The sequence below is a fragment of the Berghia stephanieae genome, unplaced genomic scaffold (genome assembly GCF_034508935.2).
Source record: "Berghia stephanieae isolate SIO BIC M18660-M18661 unplaced genomic scaffold, UCSD_Bste_1.3 scaffold1279, whole genome shotgun sequence".
Classification (NCBI taxonomy): Eukaryota; Metazoa; Mollusca; class Gastropoda; order Nudibranchia; family Aeolidiidae; genus Berghia; species Berghia stephanieae.
The window spans coordinates 1-13,490 of NW_027622267.1; the positions used below are offsets into that span (position 1 = coordinate 1).

The 13,490-nt window shown below is 34.5% G+C and overlaps 2 protein-coding genes across 3 annotated transcripts; both read left to right on the top strand.

Annotated features, from left to right (window-relative positions):
* Positions 1–606: 606 nt before the first annotated feature.
* Positions 607–3,040, top strand: LOC144961032 (biogenesis of lysosome-related organelles complex 1 subunit 1-like; the record flags this gene model as incomplete). Its single annotated transcript, XM_078894373.1, has 4 exons — positions 607–712; positions 1,215–1,347; positions 2,148–2,235; positions 2,689–3,040. Coding segments are annotated over 4 exons (335 nt in total), but the record flags the coding sequence as incomplete, so codon positions are not given.
* Positions 3,041–4,884: 1,844 nt separating this feature from the next.
* Positions 4,885–12,480, top strand: LOC144961031 (centrin-1-like). 2 transcript variants are annotated; one of them, XM_078894372.1, is made up of 4 exons: positions 4,885–5,050; positions 6,844–7,114; positions 10,726–10,889; positions 12,146–12,480. In XM_078894372.1, the coding sequence occupies exons 2-4, from the start codon at positions 6,877–6,879 to the stop codon at positions 12,284–12,286; spliced, it is 543 nt and encodes a 180-aa protein (XP_078750498.1). In that variant the 5' UTR covers positions 4,885–5,050; positions 6,844–6,876; the 3' UTR covers positions 12,287–12,480. The 2 variants fall into 2 exon arrangements, with proteins under 2 accessions (XP_078750498.1, XP_078750497.1); XM_078894371.1 differs by lacking the exon at positions 4,885–5,050 and adding an exon at positions 5,764–5,875 and having other exon boundaries at positions 12,146–12,479.
* Positions 12,481–13,490: the final 1,010 nt, after the last annotated feature.

Below are 13,490 nucleotides of genomic sequence, written 5' to 3' on the forward strand. Positions count from 1 at the left end.
CCACCCCCCCCCCCCCCTTTTTTTTAAAAAAATAATTTCTCTCTCTCTCTCTCTCTCTCTCTCTCTCTCTCTCTCTCTCTCTCTCTCTCTCTCTCTCTCTCTCTTCTGGTTCTTTTCTAGAAAATTGTTGTATTCGTCCCACTCCGACCTCAAACAAGAGGATAAATAATTAAAAAGCAAACAAACATAAATATTCAGAGAGCAATCAAATGGTCGGCTAGAAAGAAAAAAAAAAAAATTTTTTTAATGAAAGCAATCTAGAAATATTTCATCTTTTTACCCAGTCACCCTTCCCAAATATTCATGTCACACATGTACATCTCATTTGCAGGTCTGATTAGCAAAATTATGGGCTTGTTTTAACATTGTTGTAATAGACAATATTTTTCTTTGGTTTGAGAATATTTCCATTGCAAAATGAGCCCGTGAAAATCTTGAGTAATCAGACCTTCTGATAAATACATGCCATATCACACATATCTCTCCAGCACACCAGGCTTTCATTTCATTCAGAGTCCATTCAAATTCAATACAAAGGATACATATTTGATATGATTCTCTCTATATTCTGTCATTCTTATTTTTTTGTTAAAGTGTTATTGTAAATTTTAATCAATATCAATTTTTTTTTTTCAACAGAAAAAAGGAAGAGAGATGCTGTAGTTGCATCAACAGCCCTATCTCATGTACTTGTGGATCATCTTAATGCTGGGTAAGATTTGTTGTAAAAGACATTTAATGATAACTGCTTGAGTGCAATATGAACGGCATGAAAAGTCAATTTCTTATAGCGTACATATATACCAATATTGATCTCATTTCTTTTGTTTCACATCAAAAGTAGGTATATGTCATGCACCCTCTCTGTTGCAATAATATTTGTCAACTAAAATATTCTATAATCTAAAATTTTATTTCGCAACTGCGAATTATGCTCGTTTCTTTTGAGTTGTTTATATCAAAAGTATGATCATGCCACACAACTGTTCTGTTGCAGTAAAATTTGTTATTAATGAAAATGTTCTAAAATCTAAAATTTTCTTTCAAAATTGCAAAGCCATCACAGACTCATCTTTAATGGGATTTGAATCTTATTTTATGATTTGCTTGAATTTTTCCATGTCCTTTAAAATATATTTTACATGTTATTTGTTTTGGGATCACATGATTTCAGCTCCATTAATAAATAAATTATATTCTTTCATATCATTTAGAGTTGCTCAGGCGTACGTTAACCAGAAGAAGCTTGATACGGAGACACGCATTCTTCAGGCCAACGCAGCCCAGTTCTCCAAACAGACTATGCAATGGCTCAAACTTGTGGAAGATTTTAACACTGCCTTGAAGGTGAGTCAAATTTAACATGGTGTTGCATATTTAGGAAACTGTCTTAGTGACAAACAGAAAAACTTACAATTACGGTATCTTGAATATAAACTAAAACAATGGCATAAAATTAGCATTTTATCAGCTTTCCAAATTTGAAATGCTGACAAATAATCCATGAACAAAGAGCTTTATAGACTTCTAGATAACGATGGTACACAAGGCTCATAAACTAGTTTGAAATGCAATTTTACCCTTATCATTTCATGTATAAAACATATCTTTATCGAGTTTTTTAAAGTAAAGAGACTTGTGCACTGTGTGAGCACTCACTGAACAAAATGACATTAAATCCCAATGTTTAAATCTTTTTTTATACTAGTTCTGACTGAAATTATAGCTTATCAACAATCAGCTTTTATTATCTCAAAAATATTTTGTGACGATAGGGGGGGGGGGGGGGGTAAAGTAAAAGGTGGTTCTCCCACTCTCAGCACTCTGAGTCCTGGTGACTTGTGCTTCGGTCAAGTTTGACTGAAATGGTTAACATTACACTTAGATGTGACCTGCACTTATAAATGAAATGTTGGGAAGCACACTGAGCAAGGAAAATCTTTGAAAATAGACCATGTTCATGTAGTGTTTATATTTATTCATTTTACTCTATTTGTCATTTCCATTTTTTTTTCTCTTATTTCCAATGACTGGACATTTAGCAATGTAATATGAGAATCATTATTATTTGGTTGAGGGATAGAAAAAGAGTTTTAGCTGTTTCTTACAGATGTGAAGGCAATTGTTTGTTTATTCATTAATTTCAGGAAATCGGTGATGTAGAGAATTGGGCCAAAAGTATTGAAACGGACATGAGGACCATTTCAAGTGCATTAGAATATGCTTACAGAAAAAGTGAGTTATTTTAACGTTCTTTTCTAAGTGAAACAAGAGGACATAAAACATGTTTCATTAGTTAACATTTTCAACAACAACAAAAAAAAAATTCATGGGATTCACCTTTGATCTTAAATTGTGTCTGATTAATATAGAAACTCTACACCCAACCATCTACAATGATGATTAGAAGCTAGCATGGAGTAATATCTGTTACTCAATACCATTACCTTTTGTGTGAAATAAACAGAAGGGGGGGGGGGGGGGGGGGGGTTGAGATATATTTTGATTTTTTTTTGCATCGCATTCGTTTTCTTTTAGCATATTAATAATTATATGAAATTAAATTTTGATATTTTTGCCCTAAAACAATGCACAAGTTTTTAAATGTTATTAAAATTATTTTCTAAATTTGGATTTTAGTTTTAGAAAATATTGTTTAAATATATTGAATTATTTTCATCTCTACAGCGGATTGATTGTCTGTTCAGTGTTGCAATCAAGTGTCATAGCATTGCGAGAGATTGTGGCTGTCCAGGAAAATCATTGTATTTTTTCTATGTGTGTGACTTAAAGTTTATATGCTCCGTACTTCCAAATGAAACTTTAAGACTTAATTTAATGAAAACATGTGCAATAATTAATATGATGTTTTATATAACCATATATTTTTTGTCTGTTGCCCCTTTCAGATGTCATTGAAAACAAAATTGACTTTATGAATTGATTCCATAATTACACTTTTAAATGAAAAATGATGCTTATCACATGCATGATTTTTAAAATGTTGTTATGAATAAAAAATAATCAGTGATTTGATTAATTTCTACACGTTCTCAAATTATTTATTGTATATTTTATTCTTGTCTTTATTGATTTTATTTTTTAGAAGAAAAATGTTTTATCCTGGTCCTGGCAGGGATCCTCAGCTTAGAGGGATTCAGTCAAATGTATAATACATCATATTTTATTTACATTTGAGTGCATCCTTCATAGCGGGATCCTTTGCTTGTGCCAGGATAGAACTTTTAGGTACGGTCAAAATAGGCACATCAATGGATTGCTCATGGATTCTTCTGTTCCATTTTTTTAACCAGTCCCCTTTGTTTTGGCTTTTCTTTGGTGCTTTCTACTTCCGCTAATACTTTTTCTCTGTCATCTTCCTATTCACTGGTGCTGAAATGAATCAATAGTGTTGCAAGCACCGTTAAACCCCTAAAGACAAAACAAGCAATATTTACAATAAAATGGCAAATCATGCAAGCGTATCCTTTCTTTAAAAAATATAGCTTTGTGGAGAACATTGTGCTTATTTGAGTCAATAAAACAAAATTATACGGCGCACAACTATACTGTAAGATTTGAAAATTAGAAATGTATTTTTTACAGATAGATAAACAGAAAACTTGATTCCTTTTAAGCAGTGCTTACTATGCCTCTATGGACAGCATGTGCCTGCTGCAGTCCACTCCAGATAATTGCAACATTTCCCAAAGAAACGAAATAAATTCTATATATAAGTCACTGGTTAATTGCAACAAACATCAGTTTATCGCAACAAATTTTTAACCTCAAAAAGAGGCAAATTCAAGAAATCAAACATGATCTCTTGATTAAATTTCATCATGGACGAAATCATGAAAGGTTGAAGAATCAAGAGTGAACAGAGTTTAATGCTACAGCAGTGTGTCACCACTCATTAGATACAAAAGAGGACGGGACTTTGCAGTATGGGTTTGTGCGGTCACCTGTGATCATTAGATAGTCTAGACAACAGGTAGGCAATGACAGTTCTTAGGAGAGTCTGAGCTATATCCTTTGTTTTGGTATTGCAACTGTGCATTGTGACCAATGGGTTTGGTGAGAGCTTATTGTCTCTCATCACGGCTACAAATGTTGAGAACAAAAGAGTGAATGTTAATCCAGTCTGATTAAGATGTCGACTTGCATCAAAGCTGCTTTTGCGTGTCAAAATCTGTACAAGGCTGTCATATGGTTTATATTTCTATCAAATAATTGCTCAATTTGTGGTGGTCTAAGAACAATGTTTTACAACTGATTTGAGTTAACCATTTTTGGTATGAAACTGATAAGTGCCCAAATCAAAATTGCTATAAAAACTTACAAGTAGTGGTGAAAACAGTATCCCATCACTCTATCTGACATCGACCAAAGATACCGCAGCTTGTAAAAAATCAAAACAAACACGAAGACTGGGAAACCATGGCTTCTCATCACAAGAGAAACGATATCAGGTTACAGAACAACTCAACATCAAATCATTAATGAGTTCAATTCATCCTTTAAACCAACTCAGACAATGCTTGCATCTCCAAAAATGTTGCTATAGGGAATGAGATTAGCGGAAGAGTAGCGTCCCTTGATTGGACGTCACCTTACAGAGAGAACGTATATTTGGTTTTGAAGTGTCTCGAGCTGCTTTCACCGGAAGCGAGGACGAGAGACGCATGCGCACAACCAACATGACGTTCTCTCTCTAATAACTTTTCCGCCGGTGACGTCCAATCAAGGGACGCTACTCTTCGCTAATCTCATTCCCTATAGTGGACAGGAAACTCATCTTTGGTTAATCGCAATGAGTGAACTGTACCTCTATCCAGAGCCCTCTACGACCCTAATTTCAGTATGGAATCTGGGAAATAAATCACACATGAAAATATCACTAATTATTGTGATATCGCCGGTATATAAGTATAAGATCTGAATTGAAACAATATACCAAAAGCTTGCATTGATTCATCATCATCCATCGTGGCTTGTGCTCTTGAGTACGTTGCCGGTCAGCTGTCTCCACGAATCACGATCCTCTGCGGTGCGCATGAAATCTGTGTTGCTTTTTTATGTCACATTTGGCCATTCTTAGGTTATTTAGATAAGTCATTCTTTGCCTTCCTCTATCTCTCTTTCCTTCGATCATCCCAGATGTTACCAACTTTTCTATTCCGTCTCTTCTCCACACATGTCCCAGAAAGCGTAACTGCCTCTTTCTGATGAGAATATTGGCTATTAAGCTTAACTGCTGGTCAAAATTACTTCGCGATGGTGGTGAACGAATCGGCGGTCTCAAGAAGTGGGTGAGAGAGGGATCTAGAAATGACTTTGAGTTTGAAACGAATATTTTTGTGTTCGTGGATAGCTCACACGGTAGAGCCACGCTCTCACCTGCCAGGCGGAGTTGTCGTACCAATAAGGTCGCAGGTTCAAACCCCACCACCGCCGCGAAAAAATTTTTTATTCTCTATTGTCTTCTGGCACTTTTCTACTCACTTCATATCTTGATGTTATCGAATCATAGATTATATATATGTTAAAGAAAATAATATAAATATACTGGACTAATAGTGTTGAAACCGGATAAAAACAATTGTTTTCTTGTGAGAATCCGTCGAAAAGATGGAAAAAAAACCCACTAAAAAGTAAATGACAAACAAAACGAATTCCCCAGTTTTTTTCACCAGAAGTGCCGACTATGGCGGCCATAGTACCGACGATAATCTTGCGGGCTAAAAAGAATGTGATTTAAAAAAAAACTTGCACCAACAAGTACGCAAACAGAACGGACAAATTACTTGATGTAATTAAATCGAAAGAAAGACGCTTTCCTTTTCATTGACTCCCACATTATTGAAGAATTAAGGTATGAAATAGGTTTTCTCATATAAAAGTTCCAATTTTTAGAATTTATAAAGGTATTAGTATTAGTATTACTTCATTTATCTACTTCCTATCGGCTAAATTTTGACAATTAGCAAATACTGACGTGCACTTGTTTGCAGGTCTGATAACCCAAATTATTATGAGCTCATTGTAATTGTTGTAATGGAAATTTTAAAAAAATGTCGCCCAATATTGTCCATTACAACACTATTAAACCAGGTCCATAAGTGCGTTCGGATGTCAGACCTGCATATATTATGTACACGTCGGCAATCAACGTATTTATCAAACAGTCTCTCAACAAGCTGATATTAATAATATTATTCAGTTAGCACGTCTTCTTCTACCTCCCCCCCCCCTTTTTTTCTCTTTCTCTCTCTCTCTCTCTCTCTCTCTCTCTCTCTCTCTCTCTCTCTCTCTCTCTCTCTCTTGTGCCTTGTCGTCGCATCCTTTTATTTTTCTTATCTATTCACTTTGGAATCGGAAGGTCTAGGGTTCGAATCCCGCTTTGAGTGGCGCACGGTTGAGTCATTGGAAAAGGCTATGTACTCACATTCTCTCACCGTACTCCTGTGTAAAATGAGTATCTTGCCGTTAACAGCATTGTCCCTGTGGGAGGAAAAATTGTGATACCGTATCACGCCTTCAGGGTCATGTCTCGTCCTTCATGTTAAGTGTTGCTGTTCTATAATCTAAGGACCCCTTGTAAATCACTTGGAGCACGTTTGGTGGATATTGCGCTATATTAATGCTCAGATTCATTATTGTTATGTCTACTAGTATAATAATAATAATAATGACGCTGAGGATATTAATTAAAATGATTAAAATGATAATAAAATAATCATTATAATATCATCATCATTATGATATTATCACGACATATCACATTAAATTATCATTATGATCATTATTATCGCTAATCATCTTGTCTTCTCGCTATTGCAGCAGAGAAACCTCAGGCCGATCCTAAACAGTAAAATGACATCACAAGTTAACACAGCTGAAAAACCAAAGTATTCACAGAAAAGCGACGTTCTCTTTACCAAACGTTTCATCCCGAAACCGTCTCTAACCGACGAACAGAAACGTGATCTGAAAAACGCCTTTGGAGAGTTTGATCCCAGAGGGGTAGGGCTGATCGACTCCAGGAATTTTATTATTTCTCTCCGAGCTATGGGGTTCGAACCGAAATGTTCTAGGATCGCCAAATTTATAGGTAAGTATCTAGAAAGAACTCTATCACGACACCACTCGGAGGTTGTGGTGACTCAATCAAAATATGTTTGATCCATCGCTTCATTTTCGTTTTATGTCGGTATTGGGCACGTGCTGAAAAGTAAATTTGCTGAATATTTATTATTTTCGGGCTTGTGTAGTTTTCCGCACCGAGGTCTTGGCGGAGCACGACATTGGGAAAGCTACTCACCAATACTGAGTGCCGAAAAGCAACACAAGTTCAAAACTTATTTCCTAGGTATGACAATACCGAAATCGATAATTCAGTGACCTCAAGTAGACTCGGTTTTCGGCTATCGGGTCAATACAATTTCCGATATTGGTCAAAAATTGTATAATGTTAATCCAATTCGTATTGTAATAGAAATAAGTAGAAACAGGCTGTTATAATACAGAATTTTGGATTTTAAGAATTTAAAAAATGTAAATATATATTAATCTAAGAGATATCCACGCGGTCTACTTGAGGTCAATAAATTATCGATTTCGGTTTTTAACAATCGTATTGTAACACATTATTGTCATACCTAAATATTAAAATAGATAAAATTGATGTAGCGAGGTTGTAAAGTTTCTATTTCTAATTCCTACGTTCACAATCTGGGACCGTTTTCATGAACGCAGACCAGCGCTTAGTTTCTGACCATCTCTGACTTTAAAATGATTTGAAAGTATAGCGGAGACAAAATGATTTATCAGAACACACTTTCTATTTTGTTTGTTGTTCTTTTTGTTTTTGTTTTGTTTTTATGTGTGTTTTGTTTTTTTTTTTTTGTTTTTTTTTTGGTTCAATTTGTTTGAGTTTCATTGAAACTTTCATTGTCTTAAATATAAACCATGGACATCATTGTAGTCTAGCAGTCCAAAGTCAATATCACCTGATTTGATTCATCATGACAAAAATAAGTTAAAACATTAAAAATAAAGAAATGATATTTATACCGGATGTGTTGCTAATTTCCTCTTTGGAACTCTTTTGCGTTGACAGTATGAAGGCGGGTATCTTACATGCCATCGCGTACTAGAGATCGGTATGTTACCAACATAAAACAGCCGAATTAGCTCCGTCCTAACAACGCCACTTCTATGCAAGAGACTAGCTAGTCCGAGACTAGAAAACGTTCATGAAATACGATTTTAAGTCACCTGCATCGTTGGGCTTAAGACTACTAGCAAGTCATTTACTGGACTAGCAAACAACTAAATCTAGTCCTCGTTCTCGAAAACGAGTCCTGGGTACACTTTTTATAACAATATGGCCATGAATAATCATATCACCAAAATAATTAAAAGACCATCTTAAAAACATTGGTCGGCTTAGGTTTTTGATTGACACTGAAATCGCCAAAATTTGTGTCACTTCTTTTATTCTGAGTAGATTTGACTATTCTGGGTGGAGCTCCTGACCTCCCATAGTGGGCAGGGAGGCACTTACTGTGTCTTCTATCCCTCCATTTCTGTTTTCCAAATTTCTTTCTGTCTTTGTCTTGGACTGAGATTATTTTGTTTTGTCCTGACCCTGACCGGAGTTCCTTGACTGGGAGGGAAACAGTCGAATTTATAGTTATCGTTTTGGGAGATGATATTTATTTCCTTGTATATAATCTCTGCTATGTAATGTTATTTTTTTTTAACATATGATTTGTAAACATTTGAGTGTATTCCTCTTTTCTTGGGTGCTTTAATTGTAATTCTAAAACTTTTTACTAACTCATTTTCTTCCTTTTTACTGGCGCTGATATGACCCTAATGTGTTGAATGCGCCGTAAAACCATTAAAAACAAAACAACTTGACTTTTGAAATGTGCAGCTCATTGGTTGTCCCAATTACAATATTCAAAGATTGCAGAAAATTCAGAACAGGTCGGCTAGATTAGTGATGTTATCAAAACGTGACAATCCTATAATTTCCCCTGTTCTGGAAATGCTCTATTGACTGTCGGGGACGCAGCGCATTGAGTTCAATATTTTGTGTTATTAGAATATTGTTATAGCTCCTTTCATGGCCTGACACCATCCTCTTCAAATGAACTTGTGTTTCATTATGGTAGATCGCTGAGATCAGATAGTATGCTTCTTATGAGAGAGGTACCCTTTAACTCTTTCACAACAAATCCTTCAGAGTGACTGCGCCTAGGTTGTGGTCTTGCGGTATGACAGTCGCTTTCGGATCGGAAGGTCCTAATGTTCGAGCCACACTCGGCGAATAGTTGAGCCCTTGGAAAAGGCTCTTTACTCACATTCTCTAACCGTAATAATGTGTAAAATGAGTACATGGCCGTTAAGGCAGCGTTGTCTCTGTCGGAAAAATTATTGTGATATCGCCCCAACCAGCGTCATGGCGCATCTACATGTTACGTGTTGTTGTTGGTCAGGGACCAAGGCGTGTATGCCCTGTCAAGGACGCTTCAGCACGTTTAGTGGATATTGCGCGGTATAGAAGCTCACTATTCTTCTTCTTCTTCTTCTTCTTCTTCTTCTTCTTCTTCTTCTTCTTCTTCTTCTTCTTCTTCTTCTTCTTCTTCTTCTTCTTCTTCTTCTTCTTCGCCCTCACTCGTCCTTCCTTCCCGACTTCTTCAATTCAATCAGTGTAAAAATTGTCGATGTGCTATCTGAGTAATAAATAGATACCTAAATAAATACATAGACTAAAAACATTTACCAAAAAAAAAAAAAAAAAAAAAAGATAGCGGAATAGCCAAATTAACAAGAGAAATGTTTTAAAGATAACAACGTTTTAACTAGGGAAAGTCTATCTTTCGGTCGGAACTCGTCGTAGGCACATTCATTTCTCTCCTTTTATGCTTTTGTTATAGACAATAAATACAATTAATAAACAACGATCATTGAATATATAACAGATATAAATAGAACGAAACTGACGTCACTAAGCTCTTTGTTGTTGTTTCCCACTAGCCTAGAGTTGGTGTTGGACAGGGCAGAGGAGTCGTGACGTCACACCTTTTACTCTTCCCGGTTCCAAACTCCTTGGAAGTGTGTATGCAACCAGTCCTTCGGAAGACTAATGATAAATAGGTTACATACTGAATCATAATGTAGCATAACTTATTTTAGCAGAAGGATGTTAAGGCAGATTCTTAAGATTACAGGACGTAAAAGCGCGAGGATAAATGATTTTTATTGACGATCAGCATATATTTAGGCCAGAAAATATGACGCCATCACTCTGAAACCAGAAGACCAATTACGCAATATATGTATCCAGCCCTCTGGAAGAGTGATTTTACAATTCCAACGAGATTGAAACTCATAATATTTTTAACATCACAGTTTTGTTTCAGAATGTTGTGTTTGACTTTGACAAAATTTTCAGAGCTGAGGGTATTCAACTTCGTTTCGAACTTTCAGAACTTGGCTCTGGTCATGAACATTTCTTGAATGTTAGTCGACGTGTACATATTTGAAGGTCTGGTAGCCGAACGTTATTATGGGTTTGATTTAACATTATTGTAATGGACAATATTTTTATTTGGTTAGAGAGTAGTTCCATTACAACAATGAGCCCATAAAAAAAAAAAAATTGTAAATTCACATCGTCCTTTACCAATCGTTCCTCTGTCCTTTGTCTAGAACAGGAGATTGGGCCGAGGGGTAAAGATTTCATTGACTTCAAAGATTACTATCAACTAATGAGTACCAAGATGCTGGAGGATGACAGCAAGGCTGAAGTTAAGTTGATGTTCCTGAGCATGTGTGACGAGGAAACAGGAGTTATCACAATTGATAATTTAGTTGTAAGTTAAGATATTATTATTATTTATTATTATTATTATTATTATTATTATTATTATTATTATTATTATTATTATTAATTATTATTATTATTATTATTATTATTATTATTATTATTATTATTATTATTATTATTATTATTAGGGGGACAAAGTGGCCGACTTGTTAAGGCATTGCACTGTGACCCGGAAGGACCGGGTTCGAGCCCCGCTTCAGGCACTTTCGTTTTTTTCATTGAGCAAGATTATTAACCCCCAATTTGCTCACTTGGACAACATGGGTGATTCCTGTTGACATCAGATATCTTGTTTGATGTGTTATCTATATTCCTTCGTGGAATGCCTAGGCGATGATGTCTTATGATGTCGTTGAGGAAAAGGCAAACTTTATTATTATTATTATTATTATTATTATTATTATTATTATTATTATTATTATTATTATATATTATTATTATTATTATTATTATTATTATTATTATTATTATTATTATTATTATTATTATCATTATTATTATTATTATTATTATTATTATTATTATTATTATTATTATTATTATTATTATTATCAGAATGTGTCTGCTAAGACATTTTTTTAAAAGAAAAAGAAAACATAACCTACTCATCTTTCTGTCGTAAAATAGTCCAATGTAGACAACACATCCATGAGGTTCATGTGGTCGGAAATTATTAATTGTTTCTGTAGCGTGAAACAAACGGTAAAGTTTGCTTGCTACCTTTTTTATAGGATGCTAGAGACTCTCTAGTGGAAACCGGTTTTATACAATATGAATCTAATATCATTCAAATGCAAAACAAAGACCGTTAATTGAAGTTTGATTATTAGTTATCATCACAATTGTAAGAGTCGTTTTAAAGAGAAATGTGAAAGTAAGTTTTAACAAACTTAAAAAAAAAATCAAATTTTATTTATTGATAATAGTAATAGTATAGGGCCAGACAGCTCTGCACCCATAGCATCGTGTGTCTATTGGGGTCTTCTGTAGTGATGATGGCTATGATACCGATGATGATGATGATGGTGGTGATGATGATGATGATGATGATGATGATGATGATGATGATGATGATGATGATGATGATGATGATGATGATGCAAATAATAATAATAATAATAATAATAATAATAATAATAATAATAATAATAATAATAATAATAATAATAATAATAATAATAATAATAATAATAATAATAATAATAATAATAATAACATAATGTATTGTCAAATCTGTGATAGAAAATTGCTGATGAACTCGAGGAGAACATTTCAATAGAGAAACTCCGTGAGATGATTTCTTTCGCCAACAACGGGACAGGAAAGGACGAGGTCACTTTCGATGATTTTGTCAAGATGATGGAAGTACCGGAACTAGAATAATCAACGACGTCATTCATGAAATGAAACAGAGAGGAATTGCTTATAATTGAATTGGGGATGTATTCACCAACAGGCAACCAGTTTAGTAAGCGTCAGTCAGCACAGCCAGTGTATGACGAATGGAAATGTAATGGAAGTGGTGCATACCTTTCAACACGAGCCTTGTTTCTACAGTTCTTGATAGAACTAAATTTTAATCCTCACCCCCCCCCCTCCCACCTTTCCTACACCAAAACAAACAAAAAAGCAAAGCAAAAAAAAACAAACAACAAAACAAAAAAGAACAAAACAAAAAAAAAAAACAACCCCCAAAACACAACAACAAAAAAAAAAAAACAATCAAACAAAAAAAAACACAAAAAAACAAACAAAAAACAAACAAAACAAACAAACAAACAAACAAACAAAAAACAAAACAAAAACAAACAAAGCAAACAAACGTTCATAAGACTATTTTACCGGTCCTATTTATTATTGACGATCAAGCTTTTTTTTAACCTGTTGCATTTGTCATATCTTTTTTAACAAGTGAATTTACGAATTTAAACGTTTTGATGAACCTTCCCTCTTTGTTTCACGTATTATTTTAATGTGAAACTTTTACATTATATGCTCAATAAATTATTTGCCCAACAAATTTAGTTACTATTACCGAGCTTCGAATCTTTTTAACTGCATTGTTGTACGTTGCCGTAACATTTTGTAAAGCGCTCTGAGCACATTCAAAGGCTATTTGCGCTTCGTAAAAGCTCGACTTAAAAAAAATAAAATACTACTATGTGTATGAGGTGCTGTTATGATCTAAAAGTGTCGCAAGGATAAACATAAATTCATACTTATAGCTTTTTTCTTGGGGGGGGGGGGGGGGGTGCACTCTTAAACATTTTATTTAGTGTTATATTGCAAAGTCTATGTGGGAAACAACTATGAGGTAACTTCCGAAAACTTTTTATTTTTATTTCCGTTTATCGAAAAGCTGTGTATGTCAATAGAGCAGTAAAAATAAACGAATGAAGACAAAGTAGGAAGTAGCAACACTGGTGTAAGGTAAAGAAGTGTGTATGGATTAGTGCCAGCAAAGCAGGGAAGAAAAAGTAGGGAGAGTGCGTTGGTGTTAAACACATATATTATTATTATATAATAAAATGAACATTTGTGTATGAAACAGTGCCAGCCAAAGCGGAAAAGAAAAATACAAGGAAAA

What these genes read in the sequence shown, in the direction of transcription:
- LOC144961031 (XM_078894372.1), top strand. Translation starts at nt 6,877, where the DNA reads ATGACATCACAAGTTAACACAGCTGAAAAACCAAAGTATTCACAGAAA. An exon ending in TAGGATCGCCAAATTTATAG is followed by an intron (nt 7,115 to 10,725) that starts GTAAGTATCTAG and finishes TCCTTTGTCTAG; the next exon opens with AACAGGAGATTGGGCCGAGG. An exon ending in TCACAATTGATAATTTAGTT is followed by an intron (nt 10,890 to 12,145) that starts GTAAGTTAAGAT and finishes AATCTGTGATAG; the next exon opens with AAAATTGCTGATGAACTCGA.